Genomic DNA, 21,116 nt, shown 5'->3' with positions numbered 1-21,116 from the left:
TAGTCATCAGCCACGGCATAACCGTATTGGTAGACGGGGGCGGTTTCATACTCATCACCATGACCATGAGCGGGAGCGGGGTGGTGAGGGGCGGGCTTGTAAGAGGGGGCAGGGTGGTAAGGAGCGGGCTTGTAGGCGGGAGCAGGGCGATAGGGGGCGGGCTTGTAAGCGGGAGCAGGGTGATAGGGAGCTGGCTTGTAAGCGGGGGCTGTGTGGTAGACAGGGGTGTGGTAAGTGGGAGTGCGGACCTCATGGCTGGGAGCATGGGCAGCAGCGGTGTACTTCTCCTCGTTGTAGGCCTGGTTGACCTCATTGGGTTGAGCGGAGGGTTGGCTCACCACACGGGCATGAGCACGACCATGGGGCTTGTGGATGGAGGAGTGGACAGCTGGGGCATTGCCATGTTTGATGGTTTGATGGCTGGATTGGTCAGCGGTGGCCAAAGCCAAAACGGAGATGATTGCAACAAAAGCCTGAAATATTTAAGGGTCATTTTTAAAACTGAAGTCAGTTTTTTCTCCTACAACCAGCCAACAATTCATGAAGATCTTTGTAGTTTGCTGAAGTTCTTTACCTTCATGTTGATGTGTGCTCGAGAATACTTGATAAGTTTCTGAAGACTGCTACTGAGTTTCATTCCTTTTTATAGACAAAGCCACCTGATTCATTGTAGTTGATGAGGGTTGGAACGGACGCAGGAAATATTCTGGTTCTTTCCTCGCTCTCCAAATCTTGCTAGGTCCCCTTCAAGTTCTCCGTTCAGAACTTCATGAAAAAAAGCGTCCAATTCTGCCCCAAACCTGACGCTTCCTATACCCAAACCGTTTTCCCTTGTCTCCACCCATGTCTTTAAAATGAAATCTTGCGTACGCATTAGTGTTTGAAACACATGGGTTGTTATATTGATTTGGGCAAGCCTCCGTCAACTTTGCAACACTGGTGCTTGCCACTAGAAGTTAGTCACTCGTGAGGGCAAGGCACATTTCTGACGTTTGGGCCACGGACCAACCACGAATACCGTTCGTACATTTCAATTTGAAGACGATCAACCCACAGCCGCGCCCTTTTACGTCAGCTTTCGAGGGAAATAGCGTAACCAGTTTAAATGCAGGGAGTGTCCAGATCACCTCATCCTAATAGATGTAGATAGATTAACCCTCGACTTGTTTTAAATTGAACATCACAGTTCTCCTCTCGTTTTTCTTGGACTCCCTTGTTGTTTTTTAATCATTTTCTCAAGTCCTTCAATGAAAGGAATTCTCTTTCTTGGTAAGATTGAAAAAAAAAATTACCTGAGACTCTCATAGAGCAGTAACCTCAAGGACCGGTCAGAGTAGTTAATTCAAAATAGATGCGAAAAAACTCCAGATGTTTCAAAATTAAAATTTAACATCGTCATAGCCCTCTGTTTCTCCTCTTTCTTACCCGTTTACCAACAAAAAATCATGACATGCGCGGGAATGTCCATTTGGGAAAGGATTTTTTAATAAATCCCATCATGTTATTGGTCAACCGAAAACTATAGACTTATTTTACCATTTGTCAACTTCATCAAGCTCTTAACTGATGTACTATGTCTACGTATACATGTACTAAGAATGTGAAGGGAACAACCCAAACCAGACAAGAGTGCATACTTCGGCATCAGATAGGCCATAAGGCCTGGTTGGTTATTGAAGCAAGTGCTTCCGTTGGCTGGAAATTAGATGCTCATTTCGAAGAACTCGCAGTCTAAAGATATTTAATTTCTTAACAAACGTGTAAATTGTTTCTCTCAAATCTATATTTCCAATCCAAAAGATGTATTTGTTTATATTTTTTAATGTCAGAAAATTGCTTGAATTTGCATTTTAATAAAAAAATGAGTCGTCAAATTCAATTTAAGGTCTGTCATTGGCGCAAACAGTGTGAGTTTGTAGACATCCCTTTCTAAGTCATTATTGACCAGTGGAATGAAGATACACAATGGTGAAGTCAGGCAAACGACAAACATTGACCCCATGAATAATACCCGAGATACTTTTAAGAAAAAACATGGGTTAGCATCGTTACCAAAATGGATAGAGCGTTTAATTTACACTTTCTTAACCTGTTTCGCCACGTGATCGCCAAGTCAAGCCTCTTTGCAGGGCCTAAATAACAGTAATTTTTAGTTATTATCTGTGTGAAGTCACAAGTGATATGTGTGGTGAATTTAGTGCTGAGGCAAGTCCATACTCGAGTCCGAGTGCTCTCGAGCCTTTCACTCAATGCTAAAGATATTGGCTGGACTTGAGTCTTCTAGAAAGGACTCGTTCCGGGACTCGTCCAAAAACAAAAACATGTTGTTTTTTTTCACACATTTCGCCAGAAAATGGGACTTCTTTCGTCATGAATTGACCATGTAAGAAAGCAGCCCTTGAATGTTATTTCATTAGCCTTGTTTAGCTTAGAAAACCGAGATGAGTCGTTTTGTTTGACTTGAGGCCAGTAAAAGGCTCGAGTCCTATACCAAACTTCCTGTCTTTTGGTGGACTCCAGTCTAGACTTTGCAGATTCGACAAAAACTCAGAAAATCAAAGGACTCGCACGGACCCTTGCCAGCAAATCAATGCGCACGCATTCTAGAATTTCTATAACATATTTCTACAGACTTTGTTACCTCTGGTAGAAATGTTATCTATACATAGATGACTATTTGAGCAAAATATTTTTGATCCAGTGGGTCCACAAATTCCAATAGAACTTTTAATATGTGAAAATTTACGAAACTGCGAAGATAAATTGTGAGAGTAGTAAATTATTCATTGATTTTGTTCATTTTGCGTCAATAAAGATACAATTTTACTTTACCCCAATGACTTTCCTGTTTTTACTTGTTCTAAAAAGCAATGGAACGAGAGAAAGCTTTTTTTCCCTGCAATCTTAGATATTAGGACATTTTTTAACTGATTCTAACATAAGAGTATACCTACTTTACTATCAAATCTGTACTGGAACTTGGTGTTACTCCTCAGGACGCTTTTGTTAACAAAACGATTTTAATTTTGGGTGAAACAAAAATCATGGGATACCAACTCTTGGTGGGTGAAGTTGGGAACCTTTACTCCGGTTCATCAAATATTTTCCCGTCACTAGAATCGGGATTTGGTTGTCAAAGCAAACAATTATCAACTTTGGGCTTCTTAAAACGTTTGTACCAATAGTCGTAAGCTCTTCAAACTCAGGTCAAATCGAGGAAAACTTTAATGTAGTACCACAGTGTTGGTAAACCCGTGACGCTAACAGTTTATTTTTGAAGTTTTTTTCAAGCCTATGGGGGATTCGCGTCGTCAAGGAGTTTGAATTGGTCCAAGGACATGAACATCGCATTCCAACGAGCCAAGGATGCCTTAGCGACGTGCACTCTCCTGGCCCATCCTCGACCTGGTACTCGCATAGCCGTTTCAACAGATGCGTCGGACCTTGTTATAAGAGGCGTCTTGGAACAATGGAACTTGGCAACCCCTGGCGTTCTTTAGCAAGAAACTTCGTGCTCCGGAATTGAAATACTGTACAGCACCTTTGACCGGGAATTATACTCGCCATTTACCTCACTCCTCGCCATTTTTGCCCGTTTTTGGAAGACCGCAAATTCACCATTTTTACGGACCACAATCCCCTTACATCGACTATGTCAAAGAGTAGCGATTCACAATCTGCACGGCAACAGCGCCACTTGGCCGCCATATCAGAATTTCCCACTTATTTCCATCATGTGGCCGGGAAGGACAACTCTGTCGCGGACGCTCTTTCTCGCGTTTCCGTGGGTAGTCTTTGTGTTCCCGGGTTAGACTGGACCAATGTCTCGCGTGCGTAACTAGACGACCCTGGTTTAGCACGGCTTAAATCGGAAGTAAAGGTACCCAACTTCACCCACCAAGAGTTGATATCCCATGATTTTTGTGCAACCCAAAATTAAAATCGTTTTGTTAACAAAAGCGTCCTGAGGAGTAACACCAAGTTCCAGTACAGATTTGATAGTAAAGTATACTCTTATGTTGGAATCAGTTAAAAAATGTCCTAATATCCAAGATTGCAGGGAAAAAAGCTTTCTCTCGTTCTATTGCTTTTTAGAACAAGTAAAAACAAAAAAAAGAAAAATTGTATTTTTATTGACACAAAATGAACAAAATCAATGAATAATTTACTACTATCACAATTTCTCTTCGCAGTTTCGTAAATTTTCACATATTAAAAGTTCTATTGGAATTTGTGGACCCACTGGATCAAAAATATTTCTCTCAAATAGTCAACTATGTAGAGATAACATTTCTAGCACAGGTAACAAAGTCTGTAGAAATATGTTAAATAAATTCTAGAATTAATATATTCATTGATTTAATGATACTTGTCATTGTCATTCATTACTATGCTTCGACATTACCAATTGCCTTTTGAAAATATCTCCAAAAGCTTCGAATTTCCATCATTTGTATAAAAATAAAAAAATGACCTATTTGGGAGTCGAGAACGGAGTGATCACGAGAATTGTTTGTCTTATTGGTCGTTAAGATTTAAAAATTTCGAAATGCAATGGAACTACTCTGATTATAATGCTCACTTCATTACTCCTGCCTCGCAAATGGTATCTAGGACCATTTGATTTCTGGTTTCAATTTTGCCGGTCTTTAACTGTTATGCCAAAAACGTTCATCCCCAAAAGTCTTTAAGGGGTTCACGAAGTAAAGAATCTCCAAGCTTTATTGATAAATATGCATTTTGAAATCCGTAATAAGCAATAGTTAAGGGGTTTGCAAGATTTATTGATAAATATGCTTTTTGATAAATATCATCAACAAGACAAGCTTAAGCTTGGTAAGCGGGAGCAGGGTGGTAAGCGGGCTTGGGGGATGGGTGGTAAGGCTCGTACTTGGCCTCTCCTTCGTATCTGACATCAGCCACATAACCGGAATAAGCATCGGCCACGTTGTAGCTCACAATTTGGGTGCGACCATCGGGAAGGGCAACACGGTACTCGCCGTTGGTGGCATAGTTGTCACGGTTCTCGTTTTGGGCAAAGTTGGCACCGGATTAGTCATCAGCCACGGCATAACCGTATTGGTAGACGGGGGCGGTTTCGTACTCATCACCATGACCATGAGCGGGAGCGGGGTGGTAAGGGGCGGGCTTGTAAGAGGGGGCAGGGTGGTATGGAGCGGGCTTGTAAGCAGGGGCGGGCTTGTAAGAAGGAGTGGGTTTGTAAGGTGCAGGTTTGTAAGCGGGAGCAGGGTGATAAGGAGCGGGCTTATAAGCGGGAGCTGGGTGGTAGGGAGCGGGCTTGTAAGAGGGGGTTGGGTGGTAGGCGGGGGTGCGGACCTCGTGGCTGGGAGCATGGGCAGCGGCGGTGTACTTCTCCTCGTTGTAGGCCTGGTTGACTTCATTGGGTTGAGCGGAGGGTTGGCTCACCACATGGGCATGAGAGCCGCCATGGGGCTTGTGGATAGAGGAGTGGACAGCCGGGGCATTGCCGTGCTTGATGGTTTGATGGCTGGATTGGTCAGCGGTGGCCAAAGCCAAAGCGGAGATGATAGCAACAAAAGCCTGAAATTTTGATAAGCAATGGTTCAGTGTCTGAAAGCGATTTTTAACGGTGTGCTTGTTGTTCGTGCTTTACCTTCATGTTGATGATTGGATGAATGAACCAAAAGTGGATGTCGTTTACATGAGTTGGTCTGTTTTTATACGTACGCTTTTGCACGCGCGCCCATAGCATCAAATTCAGCATGAGAATTCAAGTTAGGCAAGACAACATTGGCTAGAGCTAACGTTGCCTTCGGTGAAAACAGTGGAAGATAAAATGCTTTGACCAAAATGTGAGCGCTTCAGACAAAGTGGTCATTTGTACGATAATCGAAAGAGGTAAGAGGCTTAGATATTTCTTGGAAACAAGATAAAAGCGAGGGACTGATTTCATTTAGATATCATTTTATAGAGGTGTTTTCGTTAAGGTTCTAAAACTAGCGTTAGGAATGAACAGATAAGAATAAATTGGAACCTTGAAGGAATCACAAAGTAGATCCAAAACTTTAATTGTTAAAATTGCAGGGTCTCAAATTTCCAAAGTCCATGGCCCAAAATATCGGTTTGGACAGAATTTTGAGGGCAATTTCAATCATTGGACTTAATTTGATCAATAATACCCACATGTTTTTGGCGCATTCAATGCGTAAAAAAGAAGAAAATATTATTCGTATGCAATGGAAATGACGGGCAAGGTGAAAATTAACAAACATAACGTAAAAAGACGAACAAAGCAAAATTCTTGAAAACAGAAACGCTTTGTTTCAAATTGTTTTGTTTGCTATTGTCGGACATAATTTATCTCTTCATTTTGTTAAATTGAACAATTCTTGATTTCTTTTTGAAGTCTTTCTCTTGTAAGTATAAGCTGGCTTGCCATGTAGTTCGCTGTGAGTTGGAAAGTCTTAAAGATTTGCAGCCGTTATAGGGCTTGTCAAGTAAACGCTTTCATGAACAACTAATGTTATTCTATGGAGTAAAATCAAAGACACCATGCCCAGCCAAACCGCACTGTGCATGCATTGAATTTTGACATTTTTTTCCATTTTACATGCTTGCTAAGCAAATATTATTGTGGTATTCAGCCAATTTGATAATGCGGTCACCGATTAACACCAAACATGTTCATTTTGTTGGGTTTTGTAACACAGCTCAATCAAAATCACTCGATTATTGAAAATTCAATGGGCAGATAGTGCGTGTTATGTTGACTGCGATGTTTGTCTTGGTTCTCCCTCCCTAAAATGCCCAAAATCAGGGTGCATGCCCTATTGAAACCGACTTTTTGTCCGATTTTCGGTCGAAAAATGTGACAATTTAAAAGCTTTCTCTTTTAAAATGGGGGAAAATTTATGCATGACAGAAGTTCCTACGAATACTTTTAGGCCCATTGATGCCGAGAGCTCTTTGTCATGAAAATTGAGTGATTATGTTAAGAGTTTTAACCATACTGTTGCTTTGTCAAATGATGTTTATGACGAGAATATCTTTATTGCTAGATATCTATTATTGGTAATGAATGAACTATGGATAGTAGTGAGTGAAGGGATATGGTTTGAAAACTATTGGTGACTAGAGGGATAAAGCACGGAATTTCAAGACTCAAGTCTTTCAAAAAGGAATCGAGTCCGGACTCGGATTGATATTTTGTTTTCCTCCTTTTGGTAGGTTCTTATGACTGTTGTGAATGTAGTCGTGGTGGAGAAAGACGGAACTTTATTAAAGAGAACTAATTAACCAGATGGAGTCGGGTCTACGTGGAAGTCTGGGAAAAGTCCAGTCCCGTACAGCTGTATCATGGCACAATAATGAGAGGTTGGACTGATGATATAAATGGTTGCATTGGAAGGTATTTAATTATTAGGAATCATTCCAACTCCCTCAAATAAGCAAAGGTTAAAATACTATGTGTCATTACTGATAGACCATTGACGATTTAACTCGTGTAATAATTGGGAGACCGTTTTTCCCTGCAACTCCTTCTGAGGGCTCTTGATTCGGGTTCCAAGGGTGGATTATTTTCGTTCCGAAGGCCGTGTGGAGCCTGCCGAATGTATCGACCGGAGGTGTCCATCACTGTAGCCAACTTATCCCAACGTTTTGTCTTCGTGTCCTGCACAAGCACTTCATCGCCGATGGCCAGCCCCTTAAGGTTATCACTGGAACGGTCATAATAATACTTTCGGAGCTGGTCACTCTCGAGCTTCTTTCGATCAGCTGTTTCGAGCGTCTCTCTGAATTCCGGTCGATAAGCGCGCCAATGAACGGGGAGCTTCGAGCGCAACAAACGACCAAAGAGTCGTTGGGCCGGGGAGATGCTGTCTTCGCGTGGCGTGTTGCGAAATTCCAACAGTCCATCATCGAATTCGATCGAAGTGAAGTCTCCTCCCGTTTTGGCTAAAAGGTACTTCATGCTCTTGAACATGGCTTCCGCATGGCCATTAGATTGGCTGTGATGTGGTGATGACGGCTTCCAATCCACGCCCCACTCCCTCAGGAAGGTTTGCGTCAATGAGTATGAAAATTGTGGACCATTGTCCGATCGGAGCACATTGGGAATGCCCATGAGACTAAAAAATCTCCGAAGAGAAGCGATAACCGATGTAGCCGTCGGGGAAGAGTGAAATTTTGTGATCAATGGAAAACCTGAATATCGATCGGAATACACCAAGTACTCGTGGCCACCATAGGAGAAAAGATCGGCCGTAGCCATTTCGAAGGGTCGTGTGGGTTGATCCGCCTGGAGCAACGGCTCGGGCGGGTGCGACGGTAGGTACACGGCACATTCAGGGCATGATTGTACGACGTTGTGAATATCGGATGTGTATCCTGGCCAAAAAACCGTGGCTCTCGCTCGTTTTTTGGTCTTCTCAATGCCCTGATGGCTGGCATGGAGTTGCTTGAGAACAGCCTTGACACAGGGTGGTGGAATGACGAGTTGATGTCCACGGAGCACCAAATCCTCATCCACGGACAATTCATGAGCCGAAGATCAACTCCTAATTGCTTTGCTTCTTCAAGCAATGTCGAACGAGTCCGACAAAGCCCAAGTGATGGAACGCAATCCCACCTCTTTTGACGATTGTCGCAAATACATCCTTGGACTCGAAACATCTCGTCAAGGAGCCAAAATAATCAGCGATCCTTCAAGCATGGGAAAACGATTTGTTAGTGCCGCAAGTCACAAATCAAAGTCTTCAGCTTACAAGAAATCGAAACAGGTCGATAGGAAACCAAATTCAAACTCGAATTGTGGTTATTGCGGCGGGTTCTCCCATCCTCGCGACTCTTGTCCAGCCAAAGACACAAGTTGCAGCAACTGTGGTCGTTTAGGACATTGGGATGTTGCATGCCGATTAAAACCGAAACCGAAGAAGGTTGGAGGAGTTCTCATGCGTGTGGCTTCGTCTACCTCGGATCTTCGTCACAATCAACTGAAAATTCAAGTTCATCCAAGTGGTTCATCGAATTTCGTTGAGTGTATTTTTTGCGCTGACACTGGAGAGGACATCACAATTATGGGGGTTGATTATTTCAAAGAGCACAAACTTTTCACAACTGTTCCTTCTCTCGATCTACCTCCAAAAACTATGAAGATTGTGGGTATGGATGGCAATTCGTTGCGACTTTTTGCATCATTCAAATCCGATTTGCGAGTCGGAAACCACACTGCACGGGATGTCACCATCATCATATGTTATGGACTCGAGGGAGCTTTCTGAAGTCTTCAGGTTTGCAAGACGCTCTACATTGTTGGTGCCGATTTTCCAAGACCAATGGATGCGACCATTGCGTCTAAAATACCATCTGCTTTGAATGATTCATCGTGTATTTAGTCCGAGAATGATCGCGAAAATTGGATTCAATCATTGCCAGAAGATCCGTCTGAGGAGGACTTTGCACAAGTGGACAGTTAATTTAAATCCATTTACAAGAATGCTTTTGATGACACCCAATTGAAGCCTTTGCGTGGTCTTATTGTAGGTTATCCAATGGTAATAACTCTAAAAGAATAAGCACGACCATTTGCAATACATACGGCAAGACCCGTCCCGTTTCCCCAACGAGAAAAGGTGGAAAATGAGTTAAAGGATATGACGCAGAAGAAGGTAATAACGCCCAAGGGTGACGATCCTACTGTCTGGTGTCATCCAATGGTTGTCGTTCCAAAGCCGAACGGGGACGTCCGGATCTGTGTGGACCTGACCAAGTTGAATTCAGAGGTCCAACGGTCCACTCATCCCATCAAAACGCCGCTTGAAGCAATTGTTGGTTTTAGCCCATCGGATCGATTTTTCGTCAAATTGGATCTTCTTAAAGGATATTGGCAGATGGCTCTAGATGAAAAGTCACAAATATTGACGACATTCATCACACCGTTTGGGAAATTTCGATTCTTACGATCGCCAATGGGTTTTGGCTCGACTGGAGATTCGTACTCATATCGTGGCGACGTTGCCATGTCGGGCCTCAACATCCATAAAGTGGTTGATGACATGGCGGCTGGTTGTGAGAAATACAGAGACCTCGTCCGTCTCACTTGCCTCATCCTAGAAAGATGCGTCTTCTACGGATTGACCGTCAACGCACGGAAAAGCAACGCCGGTGGAGCCAGATCCATTGATTTCGTTGGATATAAAATCTCACACAACAGCATCGCGGCCGATGAGAAGAAATTGATTGCGATCAAAAACTTTCCCGTCCCAACCAATCGTACGGATTTACGGTCATTTATTGGTTTGGTTAATCAGTTGGGACACTTTTCGGCGGATATTGCGGGAACTGCAGAACCCCTCAGAGGACTTCTCAAAATTAAAAATGAATTCCTCTGGTTGGCCGAACACGAGAGGGCTTTTTCAAAAGTCAAAGAGGCTTTGACATCCCCTCCAGTACTGGGAATGTATCAGCTGAACGCCCCCACTGTCATCCAGACCAATGCTTCCAAGTTGAACGGCCTCGGTTTCGCCCTTCTTCAGTTACAGGGGGAACAATGGCGATTGATTCAGTGCGGATCACGTTTTTTGCAAGATGCAGAATCTCGCTACGCCATTATTGAATTGGAGGCGTTGGCTATTTTCTGGGCAATAAAAGAATGCCATGTTTATCTCGCCGGCTTGCCTGAATTTACGGTCATCACGGATCACAAACCGCTCAAACCAATTTTTGCTCAATCTTTGAACGCTATCGATAATCCACGGATCCAAAACTACCGGTGTAAGCTGGCCGGATATAACTTCACTGTAGACTGGTGAAAAGGGAAAGATCATGAAATTCCCGATGCTCTTTCGCGTTCACCCGTGAGTGATCCGTCACATGATGATCGATTCAAGGTCGAAACTACGGATCAGATGGCCTTCATAGGCCTCGAAATGTTTGATTTAACGGTGGAATCAATTCGAGATCAGGCCCGGTTGGACCCAAATTATCGTTTACTGTGGCAATCCGTCCGATCCGGCACGATCTCGAAGTCCAAAACAGGCTAATTTTCGGAAATGTTTGCCGTACAGCATAATCAGCTTGTTCCCGTAAATCGCTAGTAAGTGACGTATAATCCTGGCCATCTTTCTGGCGAATTGATAGCAAATCTCGCATATCTAGGTGAGGATTCCGGAGACTACTTGGATGGAACGATCTCGTTGATCCATCGAAACCAAATTCGCGTAGTTGTCCCACAGAGGACGCCAACGGATGAATAATTTGTGATCCGTGTCTTCCTTCAAGATGGGTGGTTTTTTCGCATCTAGTTTTGGGAGTCCAGGAGTTGATGAACTAATCACTGGATTTATTGATGTGGGAATTTGAAAACCCTCGCGAGCGGCTTCAAAATCCCGCCGATGTCCTTTGACTTCGACCTTGGTCTTGAAAAATATTGTCTCATGTTCCATGACATCCTTGTCGATATCAGCATCGTCTGCATCCTCGTGGCATGACACCAAATCATCTGCAGCGATGTATTTTTCAAGTCATTCATGCCAACTTGCCATATATTCTTCAAGGAGAGATGGGTCCCCCCGTCGAATTCGGACATCTCCGCAAGGGATGCCCGTCGTATTCTGGTCAAGGCTGCCTTGAAACCTCGACGACTGGCCTTCAAGGTTTTAATCTCGTCACGAGACATGATCAAAGTGTTTATGGGAGACGATACGATGATGATGGACAGTTATTCTAGACGAGTAAAACTTCACCGAATCTGGATGTAGGGTACGTCTCCGCAGTGCTGCGCCATGGTATGTTCTTATTAATGTTATGAATGTAGTCGTGGTGGAGAAAGACGGAACTTTTATTAAAGAGAACTAATTAACAAGATGGAGTCGGGTCTACGTGGAAGTCTGGGAAAAGTCCAGTCCCGTAAAGCTGTATCATGGCACAATAATGAGATGTTGGGCTGATGATATAAATGGTTGCATTGGAAGGTATTTAATTATTAGGAATCATTCCACCTTTTATAGAATATTTTCAAAAAAACAGGCCCAAGACCATCATGAATTGGCCATGTAAGATGCAAACCTTTAAAGGCGATAATCAGAGACGGTCAAAATGTACCTCACAGGTTTGAAGTCCTAAAACATGAAAGTTTGCATTTTATAAGTCTATTTCAAGTTCTATTTATATTTCTATGCATATTTTGACTTTGCCAAGATGCAATGCCAAGAAAATCTCCACATTTTTGCAACAAATTGAGACATTTTAGTTGAGTGACTGAAAATGCAGCGCAAAAATACAAGGGGTGTACAAACCCTCTCTCTCTTCAGATGCCGTTGGTTCAATGCCAATATTTGAATGTTCTCATTTTTAGGGATGAGATATGAGTAGTATATGAGTTTCTTAGTGAAAGAGCGGTTACTATTCCCCAGTTTGATTCTCCTCCCCAACCTTTCTTCACAAGATTTTGAGATGCTAACAGCACCCAGGGACAGAGAACCAACCTGACACTGGACTGGACAATGTCATTGACTTTGAGCCAAACTGAATAATGTGATGGCCAGCTTCGTTTGCCAGCATGGCTCCACTTAAAGTGTTAGCTGAAATCAATTTACTTGTGACTTTACTGGGTTGTTGGCAAACTACTATTTTTATTGTATACACACATGTCCAAGGAGCTTGACTATTTTTATGATTATCGCCACCCATGTCCCGTAAGTAAACACAATTACACTTTTTAGCAAAACGTTGTTCGGGTCATCTTTGATGAGCCTAATAGCACCGAAAAGAAAAAAAATCCGTATAAGATTTAAGCTCGTCAGTTCCAACAGAGGTCTTGCTCTACAGGTCTTTGATTGCCCGTTTCATCATAGCTTAACTCATTCTACGGAATTGAAATGCGGGCGCAGTCTTTGGCTCTGCTTGACTCAGAGATTGGCTGGTGGTCCCTTCGTCTAAACCAGACGGGGATTCCAGCAAATGCTGCAGACCTCTGATCTTTTGGATAAAGAAGGAAGAGAAGGCTTCCGCCATGTCATTCTTTCTCCTCCTCCAAGATGAGACCACACTCATCCTGAAGTTTGATGCCTTCCGATGGGAGATCGTAAGTTGTTGCTCTTTTACAAAGTTCCAGACATTTCTCCCATCAGTCACTAACGTGGTTTTGGAGTGCATTCGGCGATCCCTCCTCGGGGCTTGCTTGCCGAGGCAGTCCTTAATATAACAATCATAAAGGGCCACCCTTGCGTTGACATCTCTTTGAAGTAAGCTTTCCCACGGTTTCAGAGCGAGATGGAGCTGATACCCGTCTTTGTTTATATGTTTGTACTTGCTTTTCCATACCTACCTCTTTTGTCCTCTTGGGAGCTGGTTCCATCTGCAAGATATCTGCCATCTCAGAGTTATGGTCCGTGGTGGAAACTTGGAGGCCATGCCATTTCTGCTTTGAATGAGGGTGATCAGTGAAGTACGCTTCTCAAAAATGTTATTTTAAGAATGTTATCAAACCGGTGGAATTGAGGCAGACGGAGAACTGTGGGTCTTAAATGTATAGCTAAATGATAATGCGATGGAATTTGGGTTTGCTTGAGTGAATTAAAACCATAATGGTATCTTTCCCTGCCATTTGCTCTTTTTGTTGATTTTAAAACAATTGGTACTGCCCACGGTGTTTATAATTTCTGATAAAGTGCTCGATCAAATGCTAAGACTTCTAGTTGCTTTTTTCTTTGTTAGAGAAATAAAAGGACATTTTTTTTGTTCAGTGTGAAAATAGCTTTATTGAGCATTTTAAACCACTTTAAATATATCAGAAAGTATCACTGCCCAAAACCTAGCCAAACTATATTATTAGTACATTTAGTTTTGCCCTGACATAAAATATCGTCAATATCTATTTTGCAGATGCTTAGTTGTGCACTTTGAAAGTTGCATTTTGCGGTAAAATAGATCGAAAAATGACCTACGCGGAACTACACTTTAAATAATTGCCAAAAACAAATGATGTGCCCCTCCAAAATAAGAAAAATATACAGGGCATTAGTAATAAAATTACAAATAGCGAAATTATAGTAATTTGTTCTACGTTTCGAAAAAGGAACTGTAATTCTGTTACATTTTAAAATTGTGTAACTCTAATGACCCAAAACTAAAATAATTACTCGTTACTCGTTCCTTTTTCAGCTTCCAGAATGGCCTTAAAATTGATCATTTGTCGCATGACAGCTGAGGAAACTTAAAGTTCAACAGAAATTTGGCACTTTTGGAATTTCCTTTTAGCATATTACGAACAATGAAATTCGGAGTTGAAGATTGTGCTTGCTCTTACTCTACTCTGAGGGTGTTCTTGGTTTTAAATCTTGCTGCATTTGTTACTTTATTGTTTATATCTTCACAATCAAATTCCGTTGGACTGAAGATCCGATTCAGTGCAGTTGTCAAGCAGGGAAAATCCTTCTTTGGCTTGAGTACGATGCATCAAATTTCCAACGCCTCCACATTTCCAAGACTTAAGTCTTAGGCTTCTAACAGGGAATCTTTACTAGCTTGACAATGTCCAATACTGTTTTTCCATTTTGACTTTTGCGATATTATTGCAAACCCTGAACAATCATTTCCCCATCCAGGGTCCCAATGCTGACTCCTCAAAGCATTATGATGCAATACATTTTGAACAATTGTACCAAGATTAAATGCCAATGCTCATTACTATTATTGTTATTATTATTATCATTATTATTTTTAGTTTGGTTTTTCACGGGCTTCTCTTACCGCTACAGGGAATGTAATCCCCAGTACTATACAAATGAAAGGTTGTAATTCATGTATTTCGTCTACCTTTCAACCTATGATATTTGGTCTACCAACAAATTTGAGTTGGTAGATTATAATTGAAGAAATGTTGACACATAGTCGTCAAATGTTACTCTTTAGGACTGTTTGAAGCAAAAACACATCTTTTTTGGCAGAGATATGGTCTTGATGGAACATAAAACATAAAATAATGGGCATCTAAATCTTGGGAAAAGTAACGAGTAACGAGTAACGCAATCACAACTCTTTCAAGTAATAGTTGTGAAACGAATTACTATTTTTTACCAGAGTAATTGTCACTGTTATTTGTTCCGTTTATTAAGGAATTATTAGACAATTACCCTGAAAATAAATGATGTTCATTCACTGTTGTAAATATTTCTTTACGACCTAGAAATAAAAAATGTTGGCAGATCAATTTTTTCTATACATTGAAAGCTACACTATCCAACCTTGTAGTTGAAATATTACAAAGATACATCACACAGTTTAATTTTCAAACTTGTCAATTTTTCCAATGATTATATTCTACTTTATCAAATGTTAATATAAACAATTGAACTTTAAGATCGTAATCAATAAAACTAGTGGTTGACAATTATGGCATCATAGTTGTAAATTGTTCATTTTAAGTAAGTTTCAAGTGAAATTAAAACAAATGCTGAGCTTGTTCAGCATGCTTCAGAAAAGTGAAAGATTTTGATTTATTTTTTGGGACATTGAAAACGCATGCTGTATTTCTTGGCAATTTCTACAAGGTATAACCGGAGCATTTTGAGGTCAAGTTTGATGGAAAATACATTTGAAGGATTATATCTAAGCGTCCGCCGGATGAATTCTTTTGAGATTTCAATGGAAACATAACTAACGATACTCGCAATATCTATTAATCCCGTTTTCATAAATACTATCTTATAATAGATTTTAAGTGGACCAATATTATCAGAGGAATTTTAAATGGATCGTCGTTTATCAAGTTGGTCCTTAATCCTTGGGAAATAAAATGATTTTTTCCGTCTTGAACTTTTACAAGTTCCATTCTCAATAGCGATGTGGAAGTCCGCAAGAAAAAGAAAAACGACAGCAAAAGAGCTAAAAATCATAATGCTTCAATCCAAACTTTTGACGAAAGATTCGTTCAAAACTACCATCTCTTTTCAACCCTTCTAATCTCTTGAAATTGCCTCATAATACACCTAACTTCTCAAACTGATAACGTAACGTATCATAATTATCAGCTCAATTTGGTCAAAGTTACACCTTCCCAAACGGAAAATGCTTCATTTCTTGATTCATCATGTTAGAAGGCTTATTTCTTTTGAGGATAGATGATTTTGACACGGAAAACCTAAGCCCAAAACTACAAGTTCTTGTCCAAAGTTCGATTGAAAAAGATGTCTGCCATCTAACGAAATGAGCATGTTGATCTTTGCTTTATTTATGACCTTTCGAATTACCTTTCAAGCAGGAGAGTTTGCAATCAGACGAAATATTTGTAAAAGGGCTTGCATGATTTATTGATAAATATGCTTTTTGATAAATATCATCAACAAGACAAGCTTAAGCTTGGTAAGCGGGAGCAGGGTGGTAAGCGGGCTTGGGGGATGGGTGGTAAGGCTCGTACTTGGCCTCTCCTTCGTATCTGACATCAGCCACATAACCGGAATAAGCATCGGCCACGTTGTAGCTCACAATTTGGGTGCGACCATCGGGAAGGGCACACAGCGGTACTCGCCGTTGGTGGCATAGTTGTCACCGTTCTCGTTTTGGGCAAAGTTGCCACCGGAATAGTCATCAGCCACGGCATAACCGTATTGGTAGACGGGGGCGGTTTCGTACTCATCACCTAGACCATGAGCGGGAGCGGGGTGGTAAGGGGCGGGCTTGTAAGAGGGGCAGGGTGGTATGGAGCGGGCTTGTAAACAGGGGCGGGCTTGTAAGAAGGAGTGGGTTTGTAAGGTGCAGGTTTGTAAGCGGGAGCAGGGTGATAAGGGCGGCTTATAAGCGGGAGCTGGGTGGTAGGGAGCGGGCTTGTAAGAGGGGGTTGGGTGGTAGGCGGGGGTGCGGACCTCGTGGCTGGGAGCATGGGCAGCGGCGGTGTACTTCTCCTCGTTGTAGGCCTGGTTGACTTCATTGGGTTGAGCGGAGGGTTGGCTCACCACATGGGCATGAGAGCCACCATGGGGCTTGTGGATGGAGGAGTGGACAGCCGGAGCATTGCCGTGCTTGATGGTTTGATGGCTGGATTGGTCAGCGGCGGCCAAAGCCAAAACAGAGAGGATAGCGACGAAAGCCTGTATTTTTTATAAAATATTGGTTCAGTTTCTGGAAACGATTCAAAACAAGTTTTGTTTCTCATGTTTTACCTTCATGTTGATGATGGATGAATGAACCAAAAGTGGATGCCGTTTTCATGAGTTGGTCTGTTTTTATACGTACGCTTTAACACGCCCGCCTATTTCATCAAGTATAGTTTGAGAGGCAAGGCAAAGCGACACCTCGTCCAGCCTCCTATCTACTTCCAAAGATGCGGAATCGCCCTCTTACAATCGCTCTTGAGACTACGTTTACACATCAATATCTGTAATCAATCATTCTAAAATCCAAAAAATGAACCCTTGCAGACATGCATCGATCCTTTCTTTCCATGACTTGTGTCATATATTTTGAGGAAGTTTTTCGGTTGGTGACAAATTGCTCGGTTTCCTAGACATTTTAACTTTTAGGGCCCAGACAGAAGAATGCAGAAAAACGGTGAATATAAACAAACTTGCGAAGTAAAAGAAGTTTAAGGAAAAGTGTGGGGCAGCACCCTTTTTTAAGTGCATTTGACCGAGGAAGAACTAAAACTAACATCACACCTTCAAAACTTTAAAAATGTTAGTTTTTGTTGTGTTTCTGTCACTAATATCTTTGCCCAATATCAACACCGTTTGCTTCAACAAGGGGTCACTTAATCAAATGAAAATTCAGTTTATCCTAGGATACCTTCAAAAGTCAAGTTAAAGGTTTTTCTAGTTTATGCTGCGAGTCACATGGCACTGAAGGAATGAAATTTCGCTCAATGACCTTTGGGCCGACGCCATTAGACACTCTACTATTAGATGATGAAGGTAAGGGCATTGAGCAGGTCATCTATGAAGGATTGAGGTGTAGTCCTCAAGATAATGGAAAGTTTGATGAGCATATCCAGTTGAAATGGTAGGCTTTTCAAATTTGTGGATATACGCCATTTAAGTCCAGAGATAGTATCACGATGACAAGTCGATGTTCAGCCGCATCTTGAATATGCTCTCCATTTGGGCTCAATTAGTTCAGCAGGTTTGCAAAAGCTCGAGCAGGTCCAAAGATGTTTTACTAGGAACATTGAGGTTATGAGGAGCTCTCGTATTGGAGAGATTAGAAAGGTTGGGACTGTACAGTGTTCAGAGAAGGTACGAAAGGTATCTAATATTGTACGTCTTCAAAAGCATCCATGGCTTTGTCCCACCCAGGATTTAGGGTCAATTGTAGTGACCGTAGAGGCTTAATGTGCGTATTGAGAGCACCTTCAAGTCCTCGAGAATCCAGACTAGTTAAAACACTGAAGTCCACCTCTCTTCTTTGTCGGGCTCCTTCATTGTTCAATTTGCTGCCCTCAAATATTCGTTGGGCTTATGTAGGCGATGATCCAGTAGCAGGATTTAAGTCAGACTGGGGCAAGTTTTTGACTAAAGTTCCCGAGCAACCTTATATTCAAGGATTAGCCAGATCAGCCAACTCCAATTCGTTGGTCGATCAAATAATATATATAAATAAAAGTCCAGTAAATTGAATAATCTCCTCGTCTTGAACTGCTGGGATTCCATTCCTGGTAGCGTTAAGGTAGTCCGCAAAGAAAAAAAAATCCCATGAGCAGGTTGGCTTAGAATTTCATCAATTCATAGACATTAATTATTGCAAAAAGTGACAAATTTGAAAATGAAACTTGCGCATGTATCGTTCAAATATTTTAGGAACATAATAGGATAGTGCATCTTTGTCAGTTTTAAGCGACATTTTTCGCACTTTTAGCTTTTAAGAAATTTAAAGAGACTGGAGAAATATTATTTCTTGTCCTGTCATTGAAAAGGACAATCATATTCCTTGGGATAACTGGAAACATAATTAGGCCATTTTTCGGTCTTTTAAGGCATAAAGCTCAACCTTTAAGTCGGAATAAGTAAGCATGTGCTAAATGGAAGTTCTTGAAATTTTACGTCAAACATAATTAAGAGTATGTTTAATACTGATTGACTACGTCCATGGCTCATATGAACGAAAATACTTAGAATGTTAAGAAATATAAGATTGTACGGAAACAAAAGTGGCTCAAATTGTTTCTTATTCCAAAATGTCGAGGGTAAAATTACCAAGAATTTAGGGACGTTCTCAAAATGTTTGCTATTAGCGACCCAAAAAGCAATGAGAAGGGTTCAACCAATGTTTGTCTGCTAATGGGATACACACAAAGCGGGAGTGATCAGAACCAAAGGAAATAGTTTTCGCCATACAAGTAGCCAGCAACCATCACAATGACTGGATTTGAGCTAAACCGATTCAAAGAATTAACAATAAATGAAAAACGATGCTTATAAGACCATAAAATAGAAATGCCACGATCTGGCCAGAAGCTATTCAATGCAGTATGAATGCTCTCACAGCTTTAATCTCAAGGGCACCAAAGTGGGCTCAACCAATAATGGGTGGTTAAGTGTTGCCGTGGATCCAAGGACATGCATGGGGGCTACATATTGTTTTTTAGCAAGATCTTTCCAAGGTAAATATTTTTTCGCTAAAGTTACCAAAAGAAGTTGTCTTACATTTTCCCCATCTTAATGCATATAGCCATCACTGTATGACCTGTCACTTCGTTGACCGTGCTGAAAAGCTCTCGACTATGTGCTGAATAAGAAACTGACTTCATCGACTTCAAGCAATGCTAAAAGTTTGAAGTTTTTGAACATAAAGACAAAATTACCGGCTACATTTTACTTGCACGACGTCAGAATTATATCGTCGTTCCTATTATCAGCTCCAAGAGCTGGACCACTCTCGTTCTCAGTCTTTTGGTTGATTTCAGAAGCAAGATGTACTTATTTCTGACAAAAACCTTGTGCCTACTTCGTGCAATAACACATTTGGAATATTGTAGTTAGCTGTCTTGCAATAACTGATAATATTACATTGGTATGAAATGCCCTGTATGTTTGTCAAATAATGAGATTATGTGAGTCAAAAGTTTTCGTTCGGTGAAATGTCTATAAACAAGGCATTTGCATATTTCCCATGCCAATCAGCAATGTCTAACAACAATAAAAGTTATAATCCATCACTTGAGTCCTTTACTTTGTCAGTGTGAGGTTGAAAAATACAGAGGGAGCGGTTGTGCAGAAAATCACAATCTTTTCGTGAAACCCGCACAGAACATGTCCATATATTTCCGTCAGTTGAAGCCACGAAGCTGCCCGAGCAAAAAAGTGCAAATTGTTAGACTTATCTATAGAAGTTCGTTTTGGTGCGGCGAGAAATTAGTCATTGCAGGGCTCGGAAAATATTCATTTTGAGGGGCAAATAATCACTAAAATAATCTTAAAAAGCACGAAATAATATTTTCCACAGCAAAACAAAATCTCCAAGGCCAAGATATAAGCCTTTCTAAATGCAAAAAAATAGATGACAACAGGCAAAAAAATTGCAATATTTTGAATTAATTATCGAAGGTTTCAAGATATTTCATTCTTATTGAAATCAAAAAGCCCTAGTAATTGTTTCCTACCTTGGACCCCCCAAAAATGTTCTAAACCATGCCAATTCTTTAATCAAATTTAGTTACTCTGGTGCTTGGTCTGAGCAATATCTCATGGTGAAGAGACCTGGGCTAAAAAGGCAGGTTGTTTTATGTTTGTTCTTTTTGTGTGTACAGTTTTGGAATTCTTGTTGTGCGTTTTCAAGAAAAGCTTGAGCTTTTGCCAAATTAGGCAAGCAGGAACAATGTGGGAATGGGAAAGCTACTGTACCATATGGTCTCGAGGCATCGACCATCCGGAGGCTCGTACCTCTGAGTTAAGGCTTGGGCGTTACGCAGAAATGAGCATTTGCTCACCATTTTGGCCAGTGTAGTTTCATACCGGAAAACCTCTAAGCCCTAACTCCAAGGTACGAGCTTTAAAAAACTGGCTTCAGGCTAGTCAAATCAATGAAATACTCTCTCCTCCAGTCCTTACCACCATGAAATTTTACTGAAGATTAAAGAGCAAAAAGTAAAACGCCGCATTTTTTGAAGGTGAGAAGGAAAAAGAAGAGAACTGAAAAGAAAATAA

General features: G+C 41.3%; 1 protein-coding gene and 1 pseudogene across 1 annotated transcript in view; both read right to left on the bottom strand.

Annotated features, from left to right (window-relative positions):
• The window catches only part of LOC131883598 (uncharacterized), a 941-nt gene extending 273 nt beyond the window's left edge, over window positions 1-668 (bottom strand). The window contains exons 1-2 of the mRNA XM_059231107.1: window positions 575-668; window positions 1-473 (exon numbers count right to left, since the gene is read on the bottom strand). The exon at window positions 1-473 is cut by the window's left edge and continues 273 nt beyond it. Of these exons, the coding sequence (XP_059087090.1) occupies window positions 1-473; window positions 575-637 (536 nt within the window). The 5' untranslated portion in view covers window positions 638-668. The remainder of the gene's footprint in view (window positions 474-574) is intronic.
• Window positions 669-4,763: 4,095 nt separating this feature from the next.
• Window positions 4,764-21,116, bottom strand: part of LOC131884056 (adhesive plaque matrix protein-like) — a 17,101-nt pseudogene continuing 748 nt past the window's right edge.

This window comes from Tigriopus californicus, chromosome 7 (assembly GCF_007210705.1).
Source record: "Tigriopus californicus strain San Diego chromosome 7, Tcal_SD_v2.1, whole genome shotgun sequence".
In the NCBI taxonomy this organism is placed as follows: domain Eukaryota; kingdom Metazoa; phylum Arthropoda; class Copepoda; order Harpacticoida; family Harpacticidae; genus Tigriopus; species Tigriopus californicus.
This window is presented reverse-complemented; position numbering and strand designations above follow the sequence as displayed.